The sequence below is a fragment of the Neofelis nebulosa genome, chromosome 8 (assembly GCF_028018385.1).
Source record: "Neofelis nebulosa isolate mNeoNeb1 chromosome 8, mNeoNeb1.pri, whole genome shotgun sequence".
NCBI lineage: Eukaryota > Metazoa > Chordata > Mammalia > Carnivora > Felidae > Neofelis > Neofelis nebulosa.
This window is the reverse complement of record NC_080789.1, coordinates 89,847,145-89,873,072: the sequence shown is the minus strand read 5'-3', so window position 1 is coordinate 89,873,072 and position 25,928 is coordinate 89,847,145. Positions and strand designations below refer to the sequence as shown.

At 36.9% G+C, this 25,928-nt stretch overlaps 1 protein-coding gene across 3 annotated transcripts in view; it reads left to right on the top strand.

The window, feature by feature from the left end:
* The window catches only part of AEBP2 (AE binding protein 2), a 94,210-nt gene extending 68,866 nt beyond the window's left edge, over positions 1 to 25,344 (top strand). For 2 of the 3 annotated variants that reach the window (XM_058743503.1, XM_058743500.1), the window contains 2 exons: positions 24,115 to 24,150; positions 25,278 to 25,344. In XM_058743503.1, coding sequence (XP_058599486.1) covers positions 24,115 to 24,150; positions 25,278 to 25,329 — 88 coding nt within the window. In that variant the 3' untranslated portion in view covers positions 25,330 to 25,344. Of the gene's footprint in view, positions 1 to 275; positions 1,857 to 24,114; positions 24,151 to 25,277 lie in introns of those variants that run through there. The other variant, XM_058743501.1, reaches the window with a different exon arrangement.
* Positions 25,345 to 25,928: the final 584 nt, after the last annotated feature.

The window sequence follows — 25,928 nt, the reverse complement described above, 5'->3', positions numbered from 1 at the left end:
TTCTGGCAACTTAGTGGAACAGCTTCTTAAAGGCTTTGCATGCTTGCTGCTTTAAGCTGCTTTTTTTTCCCCCTTTAGCAATTACAGTAGTTTATATTGGAAAGAAAAACAATTACAACATGTGCCCTTAAAATACCAAAAGCACTGTAAGGATATTTGTCTTGACAGTGTCTGTTGAGTTGAAGTCATATTAGGAAATATTTAGACAATGAAAATTATCAAGAGATAATTATGATAAATAGATGTGATTGGTTGCCATTTGTGTTCTTTTGCAGAACTCTGATAAGAAAAGTGTTCAATTTGTATTTAAGCAAACAGTGAACGACATTTGCAATCAACTAAAAATTCGTCTATCGAATTAGGGCTGAAAATTTCTGTTAAAGAGTGTTGCAGTATGTCTGGTGGCTCCCTTTTCAGGACTAGGGTTTTCTCATGGAGTACAGTATGTTAATATTTACCTATATAACTAATCTGTTAACGGTTTTTGAAAAACCTCTATTTCAAATTATTTGAATAATCCTCATATTTTCATTTTAACCTATATAAGCCTCTAATTTTTTTTCTGAGGAAAGCATTTGGTTTATGAGCTGTTTTATCTTAACATAAGAAAAATTGTATTTTTTTTTTTTTTTAAGTATTTTCAAACTGAATCCTTTATGCACCAAAGTTGGTTTTGAAAAGGAAAATAAAATCACTTTCTTGCTTGGTAAGCAAGAAGCCATATGGATTTTTTTTAACTTACAGAAATGGAAATATGTGTAACTTGTTAGTATTGTATCAAACAAATGTTGCATAGAGATAATAGAACATTGCTTGTAAATAATTCAGCAGATTTGTAATATATTTTTATATTATGAAATGTACTGTAGATGTTTTTCTAGAGGCATGAAAGTTAAATGTATATATTATGGGTAGAAATAATATTGAAGGATATTGTAATTCACTAGTGCTGCCAGAGGAATTGTTAATAAAGCACCTTCTTTAACAATAAATGTCTTTGCAGACTTAAGGGACTATGTACTACTGTTAATATCTATAAGAACAAAACACATTGAACATCCTTCCAGAAAGTCTTTGAGGGAGGACCTATACCCATAATAGAATTATGGCACTCATTTCTGACAGTGACCGTGAAATCAATTATTTCCTTACTGTTGGAAGGACATATTGTAAAGTATATGTGGTTATATGCAGTCAAACTGCAGAAAAATACTCCTGATTGAGGAGTTTTCACTTTACTACAGTGATATAAAAACCAGCAGTTTTTACACTAAATTTTTTAAAGAAAAGAATAGACAAAAATATAGAATTAAGCCTTTGGTTCCAAAATGGGAAAGGTTCCATGATACATAAATCATTTCTCATTTACTTTAAAAAAAATTTTAAAATAATAAAAATTATGGGAGACTTTATTCGTTAACAGTGGGGTAAAGAGCTATCTATATACATGAAATGAGTCATATAAAATTAAATGAAGTGCAAATAAAAGCACTGCTACTATAAGACATTCTGGAATGGTTGTTTAATAAGGGTATTATCCATTTGATCTGTAGCAAATGTGATTTATTTTTTAAAAAGAAAAGGAAAGCAGTGTGTTTTACTTTTTTTGTTTTCTTTTGCTTAAGCACTTCATCAATTGCTTTATTCTGTATCTACGAAGTAATCTGCGATCTCCTTTGTTCTTTTAAAATTTTGATTTGTTATAAAATTGCCAAATAGAAGTGTTTCAGATATATAGTTTGTACCTGTATTTTTTATTTTATTGCCTCATGTTCTTGTAAGTCATTCTTAATTGACCGATGATTGTAGACCTTGCCTGAGTATTTTTTCTAATAAAACAAAGCAAATCACATTTAGCTTCAAAATTGTAACAATTCAATTGAATTTTAAAACGACATCTGAAATATACATCTCATTTTCTTTAGGGGCACAGCAAATAAATTAATTTTTTCGTGTAGAAATATTTAGATGTCAAAACCTAATTTCATGGTTATTGATTAGCTAGCCTCTGAGTACTGAATCTCTCATGGTACTTTGCTGCTTATCTGACTTTGGTCTGATACTGTATTAACACACCAAAAAGAATATGGAATTGAAATGAAATAGTTTTGTAACTTGTATATATACACACATACAATTAAGATTGGGAAATAAGTGTGAAATTTTTAATTTATAATAGTTCATTTAGTGATGTTTACTCTTTTATATTGTTCCTCCTGACCCCCATATGTGACATATTTGTAATATGGCACCTGAAATAATCTCTTACTCAAAATCCATTGTCTAGTTCAGCAGCAGACAAACTGCAGCCCACAGGTATATCCATTCAGGAGAAAGTATGACTGCTTTCTCCCTGTTGTAGCAGAGTTGGGTAGTGAGAACTTAGGGCCTGCAAACCTAAAATATTTACTCTCTGACCTTTTAAGGAAAAATTTGCCAGTTCCTGGTATAGTTGATAAAATTTTTGGAAAAATAAACCTAAACCACACAACTTAATCTACATTTTGATTTGATAATGTTAATTTTGGTAATACACCAGTACATTAAGTTCAGTGAAAGTTGTTTATACTTTTCAGTAAATATTGCCATATTAGGTATCTGCAACAAATGGTGTTTTTAAAAAAAATTTTTTACATTGAATTTCTCAATTTCACCATTTGTGTTTTTGTATCTTTAGGACTAAATGAGATTTTGTAAGTCAAGTTTATGTTTAAACCATAAGGCACATTTGCTCTATATAAAAGAATTTTGGAAGTGGAAAATATTGTAAAATTTAAAGTTGTTTATTTTTCTAATAAACTTTTTCATATATAAATCTTCCCTAAAGTGGACACATGACTTCTGAATTTCAGATGAAAGGAAATTAAGATGGACAATAATTAACTCTCAATGCGTATTTTAAGATTTGTTTAACTCTGATTGAAAGCATTGATAATCATGTCAGTAAATCTTTGACTGTAAAACTTTTTTTCCCTTTCACACCTTAATAAAATGTTTTAAATATGCAAGTACTCTTAAAAGGATAGAATTTGCCACAATTACTTAAAACATCTTTTATTGTTTGCTATTTGAATTCTTGTTTTAATAATATATGATCAACAGAAGTGTTAGATACTCGGATAAAATTTTAAATGGAAAAATATGGTTGGAGTCTGTAAAATAGTTGGGTGCTTTCTGTATAAACTTTTGTTGTTGTTGTTAAGCCTTTAATACCACTGCATAGTTCTCTAAAAGGCAGACACAAATTCTTGGTTTAGGTAGATTCTCAGTATGAAAAACTGATATTTATCTGTAAAGAAGGCCTAGGGTTGTAGACCTACAAAGAGATGCTAATATACATACATAGTCTTTTTTAGAAAAGTAGTTAAGTCATATGTTATTTGAATTTTTTTTTTTTTAAGATTTTGTTTTTAAGTAATGCCCAATGTGGGGCTCGAACTCACAACCCCAAGATCAAGAGTTGCATGCTCCCCCGACTTAGCCAGCCAGGCACCCTGATTGTTGTGGGTTTTTGAGAGAGGAAACAGTACATTTTGAAAATTAAAAATATTTTTCTAGACAATTAGAGACTATTTCTTAAAAGGATAAAATTTGTTAGAAAAAAAAATTTTTTTTTTAAACGTTTTATTTATTTTTGAGACAGAGAGAGACAGAGCATGAACAGGGAGGGTCAGAGAGAGGGAGACACAGAGTCCGAAACAGGCTCCAGGCTCTGAGCTGTCAGCACAGAGCCCGACGCGGGGCTCGAACTCACGGACCATGAGATCATGACCTGAACTGAAGTCGGCTGCTTAACCGACTGAGCCACCCAGGCGCCCCTGTTAGAAAATTTCTTACATGTTTTTCTTTTTTAATTCTTAAAGAATCTGTGACCTGGTAGAAGGTTATATAATTCTAACATTATAGCTTTAATATAAATAAGAGCCTGCAGAATTCTTTTTTCTTTTTAGGTTAGAGTATTTTGTCATTTCCAATGGTTATGAGCCTCAGAGCCTTAAGAATGTAATGAAATGCTGTATTCTTATTTTTAATTAAAAAAATTTGTTTAAATATTTACATACTCCAATCAGATTTTTCTGAATCAGTTTTGCATGGTACATAACACATAGTTCTATTGCTCTGAACATAAAAAGGAGTTGTTAGTGGTTAGGGCAGGAATTGCAACCCACATTTTTTTCTACATCAGTATTCTTTTCACTATATACCACACTGCTTTTCACAATGTGAGAGAGGAAATAAATGTACAATTGCAATACCACTATAAAGTTGTTTCCAGTGTTTCAGCCACAGCCAGTCCCTAGCATGATACATGGCACAAAATAGTCTGTAAAGGATTTGTTGAAAGAGTATTATAGGTGAGTACTTGTTATAGTAACATATTTTGAAGAATTCTGTCCATAAAACACTAGTAGGGTTGAAGCAGTCAGCTTAAACCATACTATGATGTTATGTACTTTTATTTATAAACCTATAAAGGGAATTGTAGTTTGCCTAAGCATTCTCAGTGTAAAGGATTACTGATGCTGTATTTTTATATATTCAGTTGTAACCATTTTTGGTTTATTTAATTTTGTGAAAAAGGTGCTTAATTTAGTTTTTGGTAAAGCTCCATTTTTTTAATTACAATAAGACCTCAATTATATTTATGATATGAGTAATATGTTTAAGTAATAGTATTTTGAAGGAGTTATCCAGCGTTTGATTTCTTTATTTAAATGTGTTGTTGTCCCAGAGCATTGTCCCCACTCAAGGACCTTTTTCTCTTTGATATTTATATGCTTCTGCTAAAGAAAAATCTTAATGAATTTATGTGTCTTACAAATCTTATGAATTTATTAAGAAATTGCCAAGGATTTATATGTTTATTACAACCATTTCATGAATCTATGCCTAATAGCTCTTATATTAAGTTTACATTTGGGGTCTTTTTCCTTTTAGAAAAGCAAAAATAATTTTCTGGAGAATATGTAGCAACGGAATAATAATAGATTGTAAAACATGAGCATATTTACTCTTAATAGCTGGGCTCAGTGTGGATAGTTTTATATAAATGTCATTGAGTGTTGCAGAAGAGTGGGTCAGGAGATTCCCAGGTATGTCTTCTTGAATTTCAGAGATTAAGAAAGCCTGATTGGTTATCTTCTTATTAGCTAAATATATTTTTAATACCTGCATAATGCCCCTAAAAGATTGTAGTAAATGTCATTCTTTATAGAAGGTAAGAAAGCTTAGTTAAGTTTCTGTGAATCTCTTTCACTGTATGTTCTTCCCTAAATCAACCAAAATGTCTAATTTTCTTTTTAAATGTAATTCAGAACATGGGGCGCCTGGGTGGCGCAGTCGGTTAAGCGTCCGACTTCAGCCAGGTCACGATCTCGCGGTCCGTGAGTTCGAGCCCCGCGTCAGGCTCTGGGCTGATGGCTCGGAGCCTGGAGCCTGTTTCCGATTCTGTGTCTCCCTCTCTCTCTGCCCCTCCCCCGTTCATGCTCTGTCTCTCTCTGTCCCAAAAATAAATAAAAAACGTTGAAAAAAAAATTTAAAAAAATAAAAAATAAAAAAAATAAATGTAATTCAGAACAGTTGGCAGTTCATTCAGAATTTGTCTTTAACATTGATAGTCATTAAAAATATATCTTAGTTTCTTTGTTATTAAATTATGTTTGCAAAAATGAAGAAATTAACAGTATGAGAAATAGGGATAAAAGTGAAAGTCATTACCTTCAACTGAGCACGCTTTTCCTGGTCTCCAGATAAGTATTTTGATGATTCCTTCCCAATCTTTGTGTTTGCTTCTTAAATTGTTATACACTCAGTTCTAGGATTTGGCTTTTACTCAAGACATCTGTATAGATCTCATTCTTTTTTTATGGCCAGGTGTGATACACCTTAAATTATTTAGCCATTTCTTATTGGTTAACATTAAGATTGCTTACAAATTTATTGTCATGTAATTAATACAGCAGCATTCTTGAAAATATAGTTGAAAAGATTTCTATAGTGTCATTTCCTGGAAAGGGAGTATTAGCTTACTTAAAAGAGTTGTGAGTTGTGTCTATTTTAAGTTTGTTATTACTGAAATGTTTTTCTGAAAGGGTGGTGCCAACATAAACTGGATGTCAGTGCTTTTTTCCCTGCCCTGTACCAATACTTGAATATTACCAACCTTTAACTTTAGTCATTCTAAGGTGGAAAAGTGAGTTAAGAGAATCGCTTGTGTTTGATTCTCATTTCAGCTGAAAACTGTGGTTTGGGGGAAGTTGAACCCTCTATGCCAGTTTTTTTTCTTTTATAAAATGGCATGCTATTATTACCTGAGAGGATTTGTATAGTCCTTGTTTTGATGAGCATGGTTTGATGGGTACAGTCTTAACCTGTTTATCTTATCCTTTCAAACCCACTTGAGATGTAAGGTCTTTTCTTGTCATTGGAAGAAATCTATGTAGATTCCTTCATCTTTCTGATTATTCTTGGGGAATAAAAAACTCCCCAGTCATGGGTGATCACACAAATAATCTTAACTAACTTCAGTAAGTATTTTATTTGTCAGTCAGTTTTAATTGTACAGTTAGGTGAGTTTTGACAGATGCACCTAACTTTGAAATCAACAGTTAAGACAGAACATTTCCATCACTTCCGTAAGTTTCCTCATGCTTGTTTGTATTCTGTCCTTCTCTTACAGCCCAGCCCAGGCAACCACTGAGCTCTAGTCTCCATGTAGATTGGTTTGCATTTTCTAAAATTTAAATAAACAGAATCATACAGTATGTACTCGATTGTGTTTGGCTTTCACTCAGCATAATGATCTTGAAATAGATCAATAAATACTGTAAGTATTTACATTTTCTGCTGATCTAGTGATACTGAACATTTTTTGTTATCTTCTGTTCATATTTTAGGTAGTGGGGGCACAAAATTTCTGAACTCTTCTGACTTCAGATTATTATTTCCGATCATTATTTCAGATTTACTATAAGTACAAAAAGACTTCTGGGATGTGATTAGGCAATGTTGAAGAATGAATTGTCCGTTTAATCATAATTTATGTCAGTTTTTAGGTTACTTGTGTGGCTTCAGATGGAAGTCTAAGGATTTATACTGGAGATTTTAGAGCAAGTATTTCTAACAAAGAAATTTGTTGCTGTTGTACTAGGGAATGTCATGAAGTTAACTGTTAGCCTTCAAATTTAATAAAAGATTAATGGAACGCAAACTCTTGGGGCATTTGCAATGTGCAAGGCGCTTCTCTGGATGCTATGGGTTCAAGCAGTGAACAAAATAAAATATTCTTGATCTCATGGAACTTATAAGTGTGGGGATGGGAGATGACAGGCAATATGCAGATGAGTAATACATATAGAGGGGGAGAGGTGGTGGAAATTCTGTGAAGGAAAACAAAGTGGAGGGAGGGATAGAGAATTTGTGATGCGATTTAAGTAGGGTAGTTGGTAAAACCTTATTGATCGGTGACATTTGAGCAAAGCCCTGAGAGGCTGAGTGGGAAGTCATGCAGGTATCTGAGGGATTAGCATTCCTGGCAGAGAGAACAGCAAGTGTAAAAACCCTTGAGGCAAGATCATTTATTTAAATACACATGAGTTTCTTACGTTGTCCTACTAGGATTCCAGGTACTGGTGATGCTGCATTCAACAAAACATTAAAAATTCCAGCTGCTTGGAGCTTACATTACATCATGCATGGTGTGTTGTAGGGCTGGGGTTGTTGTGAAAGGACTTTATCTTTGAGCAGATGGGGAGCCATTGGAGGAATTTGAGAAAAGGATCTGGATTATGTTTTTCAAGAGTCACCCAGACTGAAGAATTGACTATAAGGGAGCAAAGGCAGAAGCTGGAAGACCATTGTTCTTTCTTTCTTTCTTTTTTTTTTTTTAAGTTTTATTTAGGTAATTTCTACACCCAACATGGGGCTCAAACTCATGAGATCAAGAGTACATGCTTCTCAACTGAGCCAGCCAGGCACCCCTTGGAAAAACATTTAAAAACTGAATGCTTATTCAGGAATTCAACCTAAGACCTAGTAGAGACAGATACTATTTGATATGCTTATCAGCTGCCAAATGGTGGTAAAGAATGATCAATGGTTCTAGTTACTTGTGATAAAAAATTTAGGTACACTAAGACAACTGCTTATCCCTTACAGCCTGTGTACCAAACACCAATTTAAATGAGTCACTTTTTTTTAACCAGTGTGACAACATTTTATTTTTTATTTTATGTTTCAGCCAGAAATTTTTTTAATTGAAATCTAGTTGCTAGACAATGTTACATTCGTGTCAGGCGTACAATATAGTTATTCAACAGTTCCGTACATTACATAATACTATATTCTCTACATTGTACTTGTCATCCACATGACTTTATAACTGGAAGTTTATATCTCTTAATCCCCTTCACCTGCTTCTCCCACCACCCCACATCAGTTTCTGCTCTTTATTTATGAGTCTTTTGAAAAAAATTATTACTCATTTGTTTAGATTCCATATATAAGTAAAGTCATATAATATTTGCCTTTCTCTGACTTATTTCACTTAGCAAAATACCCTCTAGGTCCATCCATATTGTTGCAAAAGGCAAGATCTTTTTTCTTATTGCTGATTGGTATTTCATTATTTTTACATATACATAATATATATGTGTGTGTGTACAATATACAGTTATATACATATTACAATACAATACATATACATATTAATACATAATATATTAGTACATACATAATATACATTACAATATATACATATTACAATACATATGTATATACATATGTATATTTTACACACACATATACCATACTTTATTAATGGACACTTGGGCTGCTTTCATATCTTGGCTATTGTAAATAATTATGCAATAAACATAAGGATGCATATATCTTTTTGAATTACAGGTTTTGTGTTTCTTTAAACACCTAGCAGTGGAATTACTAGGTCATATGGTATTTCTATTTTTAATTGTTTGAGGAATCTTCATACGGTTTTCCACATTGGTTGCACCAATTTGCTTTCCCACCAACAGTGAACAGAAGTTCCCTTTTCTCCACATCCTTACCAACACCTTTTATTTCTTGTGTTTTTGATACTAGCCAGTGTGACTCAAGTGAGGTAATACCTCACTATACCTCACTATAGGTTTTTCTGTTGTTTTGTTTTATTTTTTTATTTTAGAGGGAGTGTAAGTGGGAGAGAGGGGCAGAGGGAGAAGGAATCTTAAGCAGGCTCCATGTAGGGTTTGATCCCACAACATGATTGCAATCATGACCTGAGCCAAGAGCAAGAGTTGGATGCTCAACCAACTGAGCCATCCAGGTGCCTCTTCATTGTGGTTATGATTTGCACTTTCCTGATGATTAGTGAAAATTGAGCATCTTTTTATGTGTCTGTTAATCACTGTCTTCTTTGGAAAAATTTCCATCAGGTCATCTGCCATCTTTTAATTGGATGATTATATTTTTTTGGTGTTGAGTTGTACGAGTTCTATATATATTGTGAATTTAACCCCTTAATTGGATATATCATTTGCAGTTAAGTGAGTCATGTTACATATTTTTCCTTAATAATGTGGGTTAAGTAGGCATTAACATTATCGCTTGGAATAATAGGAATAGTGAACACCAAGTACCAGACTCTGTTCTTAGTACATTAACTCATTTAATCCTTACAATAACAAGTTGATATTACTCCATTTTATGGTGGAGGAAGCAGCTGCAGAGAGGGTGAGTGATGTTTCCAAGATCATGTAAATAACAAGTATTTGGAGAAATTTCTTACAGAATTTGTGAGTGATATCCCAGAGAAAGCAACTTTGAAACTGGACATAGAAGGGGCATCTGGGTGGCTCAGTCGGTTAAGTGACCGACTCAGCTTGGGTCTTGGTCTCAGGGTTATGAGTTTAAGCCCCACAATGGGCTCCATGCTGGGCGTGAAACCTACTTAAAAAAATAAAAATAAAAATAAACTGGATGTAGGACATGGTGAAATTTGCCAGAGGAAATGTCATGTTCAAAGAAGACAAAAAGTTTAGTACAATTGTATAAATATTTAGTACCCAACACAAACTTACTACTTTGAACAAAAATGAATGCGTTCTCTTTATGCTTTGCAGACTTGGGAGTAGGGAGAAGTATGTGTAACAATTTCTGTCCAGTGTGAAGTGTCATGTCGGAGCTCTGTCTGGAGCATGGTGGAAGCACAGAGAGCATTTGGCTAGTCCCATAGGATCAGTGTGGGCTCCCCTCAGAGGAGAACCCACAGTTACCTTTTAAAGATTATGACCAACTTAGTGCTGGAGAATGGAGGGGGACATGGGGTGGTTTAAGATAGGATCTCCATGTGCCGCAGCAAGGAACAGCCTGGTGTTTAGGTGGAGGGGTTGCCTAATGGGTGTGTGGGAAGTCTGCAGAAGTAGGGAGGGTCCCCTGCTGAGGGTCTCATCTCCATTTGTCACAGTTTGCACTTTACGTAAAAAATTAGTGTAAGTAATTTAAGGTTGCAAGAAGGGAAATGATGGTCAGATTTGTTTGGGCCACCCTGTCTAGTAGTAGATGCAAAGCTGGGCCTGGTGAAGAGGCAATGGAAATATCAGTCCGAAGGCTGCTGCTCTGTCTTGCTTTCTAGATAGCAGAAAATAAGGAGTAAATCAGGAAGCCTGGGTGGCTTAGTCAGTTGAGTGTCTGACTTTTGATTTTGGCTCAGGGTATGATCTCATGGTTCGTGGGATCAAGGCCCACGTTGGGCTCTGTGCTGACAGCACGGATCCTGCTTGGGATTCTCTCTCTGCCCCTCCAATGCTCATTCTCTTTCTCTCAAAATCGATAAACATTTAAAAAAAAAAAGTAAATCATAATTTTCAAAGTTTAAATTTTACTGAAGAGTAAGTTCCCAAGATTTTAAAATAATAGAATTCATTACTGGGAAAGTTAAGATCAGGTGTCTTGTTTTGTTTTGTTTTAAATGTTTATTTTGGAGAGAGAGAGGGCAAGAGGAGGAGGGGCAGAGAGAGAGGGGAACAGAGGATCCGAAGCAGGCTCTGCCCTGATAGCAAAGAGCCCAATGTGGGGCTCGAACTCATGAACCATGAGATCATGACCTGAGCTGAAGTCTGATGTTTAACTGAGTAAGCCCATTAGCACCCCTAATATCAGGTTTTAATCAAATATACTATCAAATTCAGACTTGCTTTGGAGTGAGGTAAGGGGCTAGAATGAGTGTCCTTTTTAGCTCTGTGATGCTTTGATTGTACCATTACAGGTTTTCTTTTAAAATGGGATGTAAAAAAGTAATGGCCATGCGTTGCTCCTTTTATCTTTGTGAGAGGTAAAACATCAGAAATGTCCTTAAAGCACTTAAAAGTGGGTCTTGCCTTTATGGTATGTTATATTCAATCTGGCAGACAAGTCCTACCTAGATGCATTTCCAAATAGGGAAAAATACAGCCTTGTTACCATAGGACTGAACCAAAAATTATTTGTTTTTTGCCTTCAGCATTATGACTTATTTTGGCAAACCACTTAGGAACTTAGCAACATATTTCCTGAAGTAGAGAACAATATTTAGTATGGAGAAGATAGTTGATAGTTATAGTTTGTAAGGAAATTGAACACAAGACAAATTCAAAGCAAATTTAGCTAATATCAGTTGAAATTTTATCTTCTTTGCTAGGAAAAAGGGCAAAAGAAAATACAGAAGTGATTTATAGTAAGCAACAAAGAGTATGTAGCAGGCATTTCCTGTGGCTGTTAATATGGGACACTGGGTCTGCCTAGATGCCATATTATGAAGATTGGAAGTTGAGATATTTTGTTAGTTTATTTTTGAGAGAGCAAGTGTACATGCACAAGTGGGGGAAGGGGCAGAGAGAGGGAGAGAGAGGATCCCCTGTCAGCTGTCAGTGCAGGGCAAACCATGAGATCATGACTTGACCCAAAATCAAGAATTGAATGCTTAACTGAGCCATCCAGGCACCCTGGAGGTTGAGATACTTTTAAAATGCCCTTCTAGGATCATTTCCTCCATCCCTTAGAGAATATAGAAAACTATTGGTTTGTTTTCCTTTTTAGTTCGAAATTACTTGAAAAAACTGGGCGGGGGGGGGGGGTGCGGCGCCTGAGTAGCTTAGTCGGTTAAGTATCTGACTCTTGATTTCAGCTCAGGTTATGATCTCATGGTTCAAAGGATTGAGACCCCGCATCAGGCTCTGTGATAAAAGCACAGGGCCTGCTTGGGATTCTCCCTCTCCCTTTCCCTCTGCCTCTGCCTCTCCCTCTCTTTCTCTCCACCTCTTCCTCTCCATGCCCACCCCCCCAAATAAATAAACATTAAAGCAATTTGAAATTACTTAAAATAACGTGTTTTTTTTTTTTTTTTTTTTTAACATTATTGAGAGAGAGAGCATGGGAGGGGCAGAGAGAGGAGGAGACACAGAATCCAAAGCAGGCTCCAGGCTCTGAGCTGTCAGCACAGAGCCCGATGCGGGGCTGGAACTCATGGACCATGAGATCATGATCTGAGCCGAAGTCGGACGCTCAACTGACTGAGCCACCCAGGTGCCCCTGAAGTTACTTTTAATGTGCAACATGTAACAAAGTAAATGTGCCAAAAAAAAAAAAAAAAAATGTGAATATTTCATCGTCTCTTATTTCTTCTCTATTGCTCTTCCTTTATACAGATCTGAGCTTCTGACCTATATCATTTCCTTCTCTCTGAAGAACTTAAAAAAAATTTTTTTTTAACTTTCATTCATTTTTGAGAAACAGAGCATGAGCAGGGGAGAGGCAGGGAGAGAGGGAGATACAGAATCTGAAGCAGGCTCCGGGCTCTGAGCTGTCAGCACAGAGCCTGATGCAGGGCTCGAACTTGTGAACAGTGAGATCATGACCTGAGCCTAAGTGAGAGGCTTAACCAACTGAGCCACCCAGGTGCCCCTGAAGAACTTAAAAAATATATTTTATTTATTATTGATTTTTTAAGTAGGCTCTATGCCTGACATGGGGCTTAAATTTATAACCCTGAGATCAAGAGTCACATGCTGTACCAACTGAGCCAGCCAGGAACCCCCTGAAGAACATCTTTTAATATTTCTTGCAAGGCAGGTTACTGGTAACAAATTCCCTCAATTTTTGTTTGCTTGAGAAAGCATTTCTCCTTTACTTTTTTTTTAAATTGAAGTGTAGTTGACATAGTAGTATCAGGTATGCAACATAGTGCTTCTATACACACACACACACACACATGCACATTATGAAATGATCACCATGACAAATCTAGCCACCATATGTCACCACACAAAATTGTTATCATATTGTTAACTATATTGTCTCTGCTGTACATTTTATAACTGGAAGTTTATTTTTAATCCCTTCCCTCTATTTCACCCATCCTCCCACCTCCCCTCCCCTCTGGCAACCGGATTGTTCTCTGTATCTGAGTCTGTTTCTGTTTTGTTCATTTATTTTGTTTTTTAGACTCCACATATAAATGAAATCATATGGTATTTGTGTCTCTCCTTCACTTTTGAAGGATAATTTCACAGGATACAGAATTCTAGCTTTTTTTTTCTTTCAGTACTTTATTATTATCTTTTTCCCTCAACACTTTAAATATTGCATTCCACTTTCCTTAATTGCATAGTTTCTGAGGTGTTGTCTGATATTGTTCTTATTTTTGCCCCTCTGTAGAGAAGATATTTTTTGCCTCTGACTTCTTCCAAGATTTTTCCCTTATCTTTGATTTTCTGCAGTTTGAATATGATATGCCTAGTAGTAAATTTTTTTGTTGTTTGTTTTTATTTTTATCCTGCTTATTCTTTGAGCTTCCTGTATCTGTGGTTTGCTGTCTGACATTAATGTTAGGAAATTCTCAGTCTCCTTTGCTTCACATATTTCTTCTGTTTATTTCTCTCTCTTTTTGTATTCCCATTACATGTATGTTGTGCCTTTGTAGTGGTCCCATGGTCCTTGGACATTTTGTTCCTTCTTCTGTTTGTTTGCTTTGCTTTTCAGTTTTGAAAGTTTTTTTTTTAATGTTTATTTATTTATTTTGACAGAGGGGGGGGTGGGGGGGAGGGGAAGGGCAGAGAGAGAATCCCAAGCAGGCCCTTTGCTGTCAGTGCAGAGCCTGACAAGGGGCTCAATCTCATGAAGTGTGAAACTATGACCTGAGCCAAAATCAAGAGTCAGATGCTTAACCAATTGAGCCACCCAAGCATCCTAGTTCTGGAAGTTTCTATTGATATACCCCAAGGTCACAGATGGTTTCCTCAACTGTATCCAGTCATTTACAGTGTTTTTGATTTCTAGCATTTTTTTTTAATTTTTTTTAATGTTTTATTTATTTTTGAGACAGGGAGAGACAGAGCATGAACAGGGGAGGGTCAGAGAGAGGGAGACACAATCCGAAACAGGCTCCAGGCTCTGAGCTGTCAGCACAGAGCCCGACATGGGGCTTGAACTCACGGACCGAGAGATCATGACCTGAGCCGAAGTTGGACGCTTAACTGACTGAGCCACCCAGGCGCCCCTCTAGCATTTTTTTTTTTTTTGATTCTGTTAATTTCCATCTCTCTGCTTCCATTACTCTGTTCTTAAAGGTTGTTTACTTTTTTCATTGGCATATTAATCCTCTCTTACCATATTAGGTTTTAAAATTTCTCAGTCTAATAATTCCAACATGCCTGCTGTATCTCAGGGCTTACTCTGTGTCTTTAAAGTGTGCTTTTTGCCCTTTAGGATCCATGTAATTGTTGAAAGCAGGACATGATGTGCCTGGTACAGCGTGCTGTGGTGAATAGGCCTGGGCTGTGTGGTGATGAGGTATTGGGGGAGGGCAAGTGGTCTATGGTCCCCTGATTAGGTGAGCATGTGCCCTGAGGCTGTGACCTTCACAACTGCTTCCTGTTTCTCCTTCCTCAGGCGGGGCAGCATGGCTGGAGGAGGCTGGAATTGGGTATTGACCTTCTCCCACTGGAAGACTTCTCCCCGGTCAGTTAGGCTCTCATAAAACCTTGTAAATAAATTTAGGTTCTGGTAAAATAGTTTCCTATGAGGGCAGGTCTTGTTAAGAACTGATGAATGCTTTGGGCGTATTTCAAAATGTCTACTTTCTCCCTTCTGCCAAAAGCAGGAAAGGGCTTTTTCTCTGTCTTCACTATGAGATTTGTTAGAACTCCTGGAGGTAAAACTTAGAAAATTATAGGAAGCCCTTCCCTATGACTGGGTCCCCTTGGAGTTTTTACCTCTCAAATTTGTCCACATCGAACCTTCTCAATTAGCCAATTACAGGTTAGGTTTTTCTACCCCAGTACTGGTTCCCATGGAGATTTCTGCCGCAGGTAAGTTGTGATTCTCTGTATCCAGCTGTCTCTCTAGTTTTGGGAGCAGGGGTTGGCCATGTGATCTCAATTCTCTAATGCATCTAAGAAGAGTTGTTGATTTACAATTCAGCGTTTTCACTTGTTCCTAGGACAGAGTGATGATGTCTTCCAAATTCCTTCCTTGCCGGACTAGAAACCAGAATTCAAACTGTTAGAAATAAATAGTAATCTGCTATTGATTCATCCATTTCTCTGGCTTCATTACTGACAATGAGAATTAAGCATATACAAGGATCAGGGATGTATTTTCAGATGGCCTGTTATATAATTTATATCCTCTTAGATTAAGCATTCTCAGGCAGAATTACAGAATTTTTGTTCTTATGATTTTTAAGTTTGTTTTTCCTCTCCCATCTATTCAAAATAAAGGAACTCAAAGAAAAAAAAGGAATCAGATGAGCAAAAAGGATCAAATGCGGATCAAAAAAATTCATTTGTTCGGTGCCTGCTGAATTCCTGCTATGTGCAGTGTGCTGGGCATACAGGAGTGACTGGAACAAAAGGCCTGCACTGATGAAACTTACATTCCATGGGGAAGCGAGGGATGACCTATAGGAGGTCACTCCTAAGGGCCATAGAGAGGAGTAAAGCAGAGTGAGGAGCTAGAAATGTCGGACGCTATTTTATTGGCACAGTCAGGGAAGTTCTCTTTGTGGTGGTAATGTGAGCAGAGAGGCCTGATCTATGTGGGGCATGTGGGAGAAGCATGTTCCGGGCAGAGGGTGTAAGTACCGAGGCCTGAGGTGGGAGTGGGCTCAGCATGGAAGAAGAAGCTCACCAATGTGGCTGGAGCACAGCGAGTGAGGGGAGACCAGAGGCACATCAAACTTCTTTCAGTAAAAATATTTGGGTGCTTTAAGGTCTCTGTCATAGCTGCTGATCTTTGACATTGTAGCAGGAAAGCAGCCACAGGTGTTACATGGACAAGTGGGTGTGGCTGTGTTCCAGAAAAACCTTTTTTTAAAAATTTTTTAATGTTTTATTATTGAGAGAGAAAGCGAGCAAAAGCAAGCACAAGCAGGGGAGGGGCAGGGAGAGAGGGAGACACAGAATCAGAAGCAGGCTCCAGACTCTGAGATGTCAGCACAGAGCCCAATGCTGGGCTCAAACCCATGATCCATGAGGTCATGACCTGAGCAGAAGTCAGATGCCTAACCCACTGAGCCAGCCAGGTGCCCCTCATAAAAGCCTTTTTTTACAAACACAAGCAATGAGCCAGGTTTTGCCTGTTGACCCTAGTTTGCTAACTAGTAATTTAGGGTCTCATAATCTGTTGGAGAACACTCTGGGTTTTATTCTGAATATAACCAGAGTCACTGGAGGGTGTTGAGTAGGTGAATGGGATAGGACTTACCTTAAAAGGATTACTGGTTGCTTTATGGGGAACAGAGTGTATTGTTCACACAAGAGTAGAAGCAGGGAAAGCAATTGAGGGTTTTGTATGAGTCAACTGAGGTATCGGGACTGGCAAGAAGGGTTTTGGCAAGAAGGGGTAGGAGTTGAAGAGAGAGAGAGAGAGAGAGAGAGTGTGTGTGTGTGTGTGTGTGTGTGTGTGTGTGTGTGTGTGTGTGTAGAGGGGTGACTGTAAGGATATTTGAACAACTGAGTAAAAGGTGGAACACCTTACCAGTTTGGGGAAGAATAAGATTTGGTGGAGCAAATGAGTTAGGTTAAATTTGAGATGCCTATTTAGACATCTGAGTGCCAGAAGTGAGTAGGCAACTGGATGTATTCCATTTTCTCCCAGGAAGAGAGACAAAGGTGTGAAAATTATCTGGAAGAGTGAATGGAATAAGGAAATGTAATAGCACTGAGCTAACATGAGGTTTATCCTAACTTATTTTTTTAATTTGAATTTAGACAGAACACAGGCATGAGGGGTGGGGGCAGAGGGAGAGAGAGAGAGAGAGAGAGAGAGAGAGAGAGAGAGAGAGAGAGAGAGAGAGAATCTTAGGCAGACTCCACGCTCAGCATGGAGCCTAACTTGGGGCTCAGTCCCACGATGCTGGGATACTGACCTGAGCCAAATTCAAGAGTCGGATGCTCAACTGACTGAGCCACCCAGGTGCCCCTGTCATCCTAACTTTAAAGTGAGAGCAGATACCATTACTATGTACATTTTCCCTCAGCCACAGTGAACTATGTGGGTGCAGGTGTGGAGTTAGTGGAAGGTTGGTTTTAACTAAAAGTTGAATTTTACTAGGCAGGTAGAATGGAGGAAGAGATTCCTAGGAAAATATGTGGTCTGTGGAATCCAGTTTGGTTAGGGAATAAAATATCAAGAGATCACAGGTTCTGGTGGGGTTGAAGAACTATTGGACTCATTGTCACTAGAGGAAATGAACTGGGAAGGCAGGAGTTTGGTCTGAGCAGACTGCTTGAAATTAAGACTGCTCATGATACATTAGTTGCTAAGCTAAATATCCAACAGATCCCGTTGAGAGTGGGTGATTGAGGTGAGAGTGAGCATGTGATCATTGGATGTAAGGAAGTCCAGTAACTGAGAGGCTAGAGTGTGCCATTAATCCTTTATATGCATTTTGGAATCAGAATGATCATAAGAATAGTAGCGGAGATCAAGACTATGCATGGAGGCAAGCATCACATAAATCATAAGTACTCTAAAATCATTATAACTGACATGCATCTGTTATATTTGTCTCTATTTTAGTCTCTACCATGTTTTATATTTTGGAAGATGTTCAAAAATTGTTATTGAATGAATATAAAAGACTTCGTAAAATTAAACTGCTTTTTCAGAAGCAGTTTTTCACCCTTTATGTGAATACAACATGATGAAAGTAGAAAATAATGGTTCTAATTGGCATATTTTGCTTAAAGTATGTGCCATTTACTAATTTTTTATATGTAAATAATTCTAAAGGGTATAACGTCTTTCTGTTAATAAGAATTTTGTAATCTGTAATATTGAACAACCAGTGTGTTATAGCTGAAGTATGTTTATAATAAGATATGATCAGGGTTATTTAAAACTCAGTTGGGTCAAATGCAGGAAAATGAATTTATTTCTGATAATGTTTCCAATTTGATCTTTTCTCTTTCAAGGATTTCAGTCTCAGATGCAGGTATTTCTTGTTTCCTTTAAGTAGCTCCTAAAAAGTAATCAGTAAAGGAGATTTATTTATTTATTTATTTATTTATTTATTTATTTATTTATTTATTTAAATGTTTATTTTCGAGAGACAGAGACAGAGCGTGAGCAGGGGTGGGGCTGAGAGAGGGAGACACAGAATCTGAAGCAGGCTCCAGGCTGTGAGCTGTCAGCACAGAGCCCCACGCGGGCTCGAACTCACAAGTCATGAGATCATGACATGAGCTGAAGTTGGACGCTTAACTGAGTCGCCCAGGTGTCCCTAAAGGAATATTCTTTAAATCAAGATGCTCACTTTTCATTAAAAATATAGAGGTATCTAGGGGCGCCTGGGTGGCTCAGTCGGTTGAGTGTCCGACTTCAGCTCAGGTCATGATCTCATGGCTTGTGAGTTCGAGCCCCGCGTCGGGCTCTGTGCTCATAGCTCAGAGCCTGGAGGCTGCTTTGGATTCTGTGTCTCCCTCTCTCTGCTCCTCCCACACTCACATGCTGTCTCTCTCTCTCTCAAAAATAAATAAAGATTAAAAAAAAAAAAACCAAAGAAAATTAGAGATATCTATTTATTCCCATTAAAAAAAAATCAATCCAAGAATAGGACCAGGCATAGAGTGTATATAGAAGTATACTGAGTTGGGGCTCCTGGGTGGCTCAGTCAGTTAAGCGGCCGACTTCGGCTCAGGTCATGATCTCGCGGTCCGTGAGTTCAAGCCCCGCGTCGGGCTCTGTGCTGACAGCTCAGAGCCTGGAGCCTGTTTCAGATTCTGTGTCTCCCTCTCTCTGACCCTCCCCCATTCATGCTCTGTCTCTCTCTGTCTCAAAAATAAATAAACGTTAAAAAAAAAAATTAAGAAAAAGAAGAAAGAAGTATACTGAGTTTATAGACTATTTAGAAGGCAGCAGGAAAAAAAAAGCCTTTATGTACATATATGCTCAAGAAGTATTTGTTAAGTGAATGAACGGTGATGTTGTTGTGATGTTAGATTTGTCTCTAGAGTTCTTTTAAAATTTACAAATCTCCTAATAACCGCTAAGGGCATTAGTGATCAAGAATGGAGATCATTTCCCTGTGAAAAGAGCAGTAGAGTGCAGCTGGGTTTTGAAAGGCTAATGGCTTTGACAAATTTTAAGTGCCTACTTGGCTTAGGCAACAACTCTCATTTACAGCCATAGTTTGTGCAGACTGCTCCAATTTTGTGGTTATAGATTTCTCCCCTTTATCTAATGAAAAATATCTGAACTCGTTTTTACTAGGTGCCATATAACTAGCTGAGAAATGTTCCTTTGGCCATGATTTACAGGAGAAATTGGGGGAGTTTTTGCTTTTCATCTAGGACTAGCCAGAGAGAAGTTAAGAGGAAAACTTAGGATATTTGGAAAATTGATGAACAAACCTCTTAGTTGTTTGCAGTCTTTTATGTACACAGTATGGAAGAAGGAGGTTTTGGTTCTAAATCAATTACTGTCTCAGTGACAAGACCCAGGGACTGGTGGACCCCACAGGAGATAGTATGTCATGTCCGAAGGAAGCCTTCCTTTTAGGTTACAAGATTAGCTAATTCATAAGGAGGAAATATGTATTGAATCTCCATTTAAGTTGTGTAGGCTTTACTTTTGGGAGGAGAAAACAGGTCGAAATTTGAGAAGAAACTGGAACACTCCAGATAGTTTTTACTTAAAATAGCAGGATAACATACAAGTAAAAATGGTGACTTCATTCTGAGCATTGTTCATTTGTGTTTCTTTTTACCTGAGCCCCTTGGTAAAAGAACAAAAAGTTGGGCGCCTGGGTGGCTCAGTTGGTTAAGTATCTGGCTTCGGCTCAGGTCATGATCTCACGGTTCCTGAGTTCAAGTGCCACGTTAGGTGAGCTCAAGTAAGCCCTGCTTCAGGTGAGCCCCACTTCTCTCTCTCACTCTCTCTCTCTGCGCCTCGCTCACTGTGCCCTCTCTCTCTCTCAAAAAACAAATCAAAAGAACAAAAAATTAGAGTAATTCCTAGCCAACAAAGTACATTTTCCAAAGTCTGAAATAGTCTCCTTGAACATTTTCTAAATATGAAAGTAACATATTCAAAGTAGAGAATTTAGGAAAAACTGACAAAAATAAGCAAAATTTATGATCTAATTGGGGTGCCTGGGTGGCTCAGTCGGTTAAGCATCCAACTACAGCTCGGGTCATGATCTTGCAGTCTGTGAGTTCGAGCACCTCATCGGGTTCTGTGCTGACAGCTCAAAGCCTGGAGCCTTCTTCGGATTCTGTGTCTCCCTCTCTGTCTGCTCCTCCCCCGCTCATGCTCTGTCTCTCTCTCTCCTTCAAAAATAAATAAAAACATTAAAAAAGAATATTATCTAATCATGTTTTGTTAATATATTGGGTAAAAACGTATTGAGGATGTTTTCTTCTATCTACACAGATTTTTTTTCAGGTTAGGTTCATAAAGGATCGTGGATAAGTTGAGCATCTTCACATCATTGGACTCCTAGTGCTGATGTAATATTGTATGTGTGTGCTGTACTTCAGTGGGCAGGTAACCTGTCCTTTAATATTTCAGTTTCCAGTGTCTCACCAGTATAAATAGTGCTTTCATAAACATCTTTGAACTGAAAACTTTGTGTATTTGGTTACTTCCCTAAATTAAGTTCCTGCAATGGGAATTACTTTCTCAAAGAGTAGAAGCTTTTTTTAGTTCTGGTGTCTTTTGTTATTTGCATTCTAGAAATGATATGTGACGTTGTTTTTAAGTACTCTTCCAATCTTGAATATTATCATTAAAATAAAAAAACATTAAGAAGTATAAAGGAGAGCTCATTGTTTTAATTTACATTTATTTTACTACAATAAAGACTGGGTGTATTATTATACTTATTAGTCAATTATATTTCTTAAAAAAATTTTTTTAATGTTTATTTATTTTTGAGAGACAGAGTGTGAGTGGGGGTGGGTCAGAGAGAGGGAGACACAGAATCCGAAGTAGGCTCCAGGCTCTGAGTTGTCAGCAGAACCTGACATGGGGCTCAAACCCATGAACCGCGAGATCATAATCTGAGCCCAAGTCAGACTCTCAACTGATGGAACCACCAAGGTGCCTGTGGTCAGTTATATTTCTTATTTTATTATTCACATATCTAAGAATACTAATCCTTTTGTATGTTGTAGGCAGAGTTTGTCTAACTTTTGTTATTTTTAAACAGATTTTTAATCAAATCTCAATCTTTTTCATTATTTATCTTTTCTTGTTAATGTATAGACAGTCCTTTCCCATCTAATATCTGAATAAGTTGTTTACTTCAGATTATTTCTTGGTTTCATTAAAAAACCCAATTATGTAAAATTTTAACCATATTTAAGAGTAGAGAGAGGCATAATGAACCTGTGGTACCTATCACTCATTTTTAGCAAATATCAATATATGGCCAATCTTATTCCATCTCTATCTGCCTCCAGACCCTCTTTGGGCAGTTTGGAACAAATTCCAGACATCTGAATATCATTTAATCTGTTGATATTTAGGGTTTTACTTTTTAAAACATAACCACATGATCACTTATAAAGAATTTAGGGAAAGAATCTAATATCCGTCATTTAGTTTCATTTTCCTAATTGACTTATAATTGTTTTTAAAAATTTGAAATTAGTTATCCAGGTCCACCTGTTGCTTTTTTTTGATACATATTGAAGTTTCTTTTAATCTGTAAGTATCTCCTCCATATTTTCCCCTTCCTTCCTCCCCTTATTTTTTGTTGAAGAAATGGCTTAAAATTTTTTTTGACTCTGTAATGCAGCTGATTTTTTTAATGTATATTTTGAAGCTAGGGTTTACTTCTTGCCCTTTGCTTCTAACAGTTAACCAATACCATTTTTTTTATTAAAACATTTTTTAATGTTTATTTATTTTTGAGAGAGAGAGAGAGAGAGAGAGAATGGGGGAGGGGCAGAGAGAGAGGGAGACACAGGATCTGAAGCAAGCTCCAGATTCTGAGCTATCAGCACAGAGCCCAATGCAGGGCTCAAACTCACAAATTGTGAGATTGTGACCTGAGCCAAAGTTGGAACTTAACTTATTGAGCCACCCTGGTGCCCCTAACCAGTACCATTTAAAATATAATCTTAAATTCTTCATTGAAGTTCCACTTTTATAATACAGGAGTTATTATATAAGAAAAGTGTCATTTCAAATGAATGGAGGAATACAGTATTCTTACTACGTAAGAATTGACATCTTGACAGTATTGAGTTTTCTTACCCGGAACATGTATCTTTTTCATTTATTTAAGTGTTCTTTTGTTTCTGACAATGAAGTTTTGCTTTTTCTTCACTTTCTTCTTCTTTTTTTTTTCTTTGCATTTTGTCCTATTTGCTTTTCCATGACCACCTTGTCATCACGCACATATATTTTGCTGAACCACTTGAGTGCTCTTTGTAGACATCACCCCTAAATACTTCAGCCTTGTCTCCTAAGAAGATACAATTAATCACTTCCAGAAATATAATGTTAATGCAACAGTATTACCTTATTATGTTCAAATTTCCCCCAGTTGTCCACGTGAACTTTATAGTTATTATAACAAAGACCCAATGAAGGAACAAGTGATACATTTATTTGTTTTGTCTCTTTAACTCTCCTTTAGGCTAACCAGTATAGTTTAGTAGCTTTATTATTATTATTATTATTATTATTATTATTATTGTCTTTCATGACACAGGTTTTGAAGTGTCCAGGTCAGTTATTTTACAGAATAACCCTTAATTTAGATTTGCCCAATATCTTTCTCGAGACTGATCTGGAACATTTACTTACAGCAATACTTACAGTAATATATAGGTGATGTTTTGGTCACTTAAGTGCAATACATGAGGAGGCACATAATAGCGGTTTGTCCAATTATTATTGATATTTGATCTTTTGGCAAGTAGTCTGCCATGTTTTTCTAAATTCTGTTTTCCATCAGTCTTTTATCCAGTGGTTTCAATATCCATAATTATAGCCTGAGTCAATTATGACGATGGTATCATAAAATGATGGTTTTCAATTTCTGTCATCTTTAGGTATTTATTTGTTGGCATTCTTCTGTCTTTTCCCTTTCTTTTTTGATGTGTCCCCATTTGGTGAGCCCTTCTTTCCTGGCACAACGAGTTATTCTAGACTCAACTTATACTTGCTTTGTTCACTTTGCACTTTCCCTGAGCATTTTTCTAAGGAGCCCCGGCTCCATTTAAGGGAGAGAACATTTAGGAGCCAAGATCTAGGCCTGGGTATGGGACATTTCCATCACCCCAAGAAGTTCTCTTATGTCCCATTCAAGTCTGTTCCTTTACCCTCAGCTCAGCCCCAAGCAACTGCTTACCACCTTCCTGCCACCATAAATTAGGTAGGATTCTTTTCTAGGGTTTCATATAATTGGAATCATGTTGTAATTTTTTGTGTCAGACTTCTTTTGCATGGCTTATTAATAGTTTGTCCCTTTGTATTGCTGTGTAGTGTTCCATTGCATGGATGTACTGCAATTCACCTGTAATGGATGGACATTTAGATTGCTTCCATTTTTTGGCTATTAAGAATAAAGCTGTCATGAGTATTTGTGTCAAAGTTTTGTGTGGACATATGTTTTCATTTCTCTAGGGTAAATACCAACATGTGGAAATGCTGGGATATATGGTAAGTGTAAGTATGTTTAATTGTATAAGAAGAAATAGCCACACTGTTTTCCAAAATGGTTGTACCATGTCTAGCATTAGTGAATAAAAGTTCAGGTGTTCCATATCGTCATCAACACTTGGTATTGTTTGCATGTTTATTTATGTTAATTTTTTAAAGTTTATTTATTTTGAGGGAGAGAGAGAGAGAAAGGATGAATGGGGGCAGAGCAGAGAGAGGGAGAGAGAGAATCCCAGGCAGGCTCTGTGCTGTCCACACGGAGCCCAACATGGGGCTTGATCCCATGAACCTCGAGATCATGACCTGAGCCAAAATCAAGAGTCAGACTCTTAACTGAGCCAGCCAGGTGCCCCTGTATTGTTTGCATTAAAAAAAAAATTTTTTTTTAATGTTTATTTATTATTGAGAGACAGAGCATGAATGTGGGAGGGGCAGAGAGAGGAGGAGACAGAATCTGAAGCAGGCTCCAGGCTCTGAGCCGTCAGCACAGAGCCTGATGCAGGGCTCAGACTCACAAATCGCAAGATCGTGACCTGAGCCGAAGTTGGATGCTTAACCAGCTGAGCCACGCAGGCGCCCCTGTTTGTATTTTTAATTCAACCATTCCAACTGGTATCTGGTATGCAGTATAGTATTATCTCTGTGCTTTTATTTTGTATTTCTCTGATGACTAATGATGTATATGTATTGGCTATTTGTATGTTTCTTTGAAGTTTGTGTTCAAATCTTTTGCTTATTTTTTAATTAGCTTCTTTGGTTATTTTTAAATTATTATATTGTAAGAGCTTACTATGTATCATGGATACACTTTCTATTTGGTCAGAGATATGAATATATGTAATGCAGTTTGCTATTTTATCTCTTTTTAATATCTGTTGAAAAACAAAAGTTTTCCATTTTTTTTGAAGTGTAGTGTATTAGCTTTTTTTTAAATGGTTGGTTTTGTATGTCCTAGCCAAAAAGATGTTTGCCTACCTCACGGTAATAAAGATTTTCTCCTATGTTTTCTTTTAAAGTTTTATAGTTTTAGCTTTACAATTTTCTGTGTGCAAGCATTTTATGTTTTCATGCTTGTTGCAAAATGTAAATACAGTAGTCCGCCCTTACCCACAGTTTCATTTTTTAAGGTTTCAGTTAGCCGTGGTCAACTGGGATCTGGAAGCAGATGACTCTTTCTGAGGTGTGGTCAGAGGTCAATAGTAGCCTAATACTACGTCCCAGTGCCTACATCATTCACCTCATTTCATGTCATCACGTAGGCATTTTATCATATCATCACAAGAAATGTGAGTACAGTTCAGTAAGAAATTTTGAAAGAGAACATTTGTTCACAGAACTTTTATTACCATATATTGTTATAATTTATTGTTGTTAATTTCTTACTGTGTATGAGATTGATGATAGGTATGTATGTATAGGAAAAATCATGGTATATATAGGGTTTGGTACTATCCACGACATCAAGCAGTCACTGGGAGTCTTGGAACATATTCCCTGTGGATAAGGAGGGACTACTGCATAATGTATACATTATTTGTCCTTTAGGAAAATATTAGCAAATACTGGATAAGGTCAAAAGACAACAGCAGCAGGTTATTAGTCCTATTTGTCAGACACAAGGAGATGTAGTAGATACAAGAATGACTCATTGTTATTTCCAATTTTGTAGACACGTGGGCCACTCACCACTGTTTCTTCTCTCCTGCTGAGTGGATGGTGGATTATATTTCACCTCTTTGTATTACAGCTGTGTGAAATATGAGCGGAGATAACATACA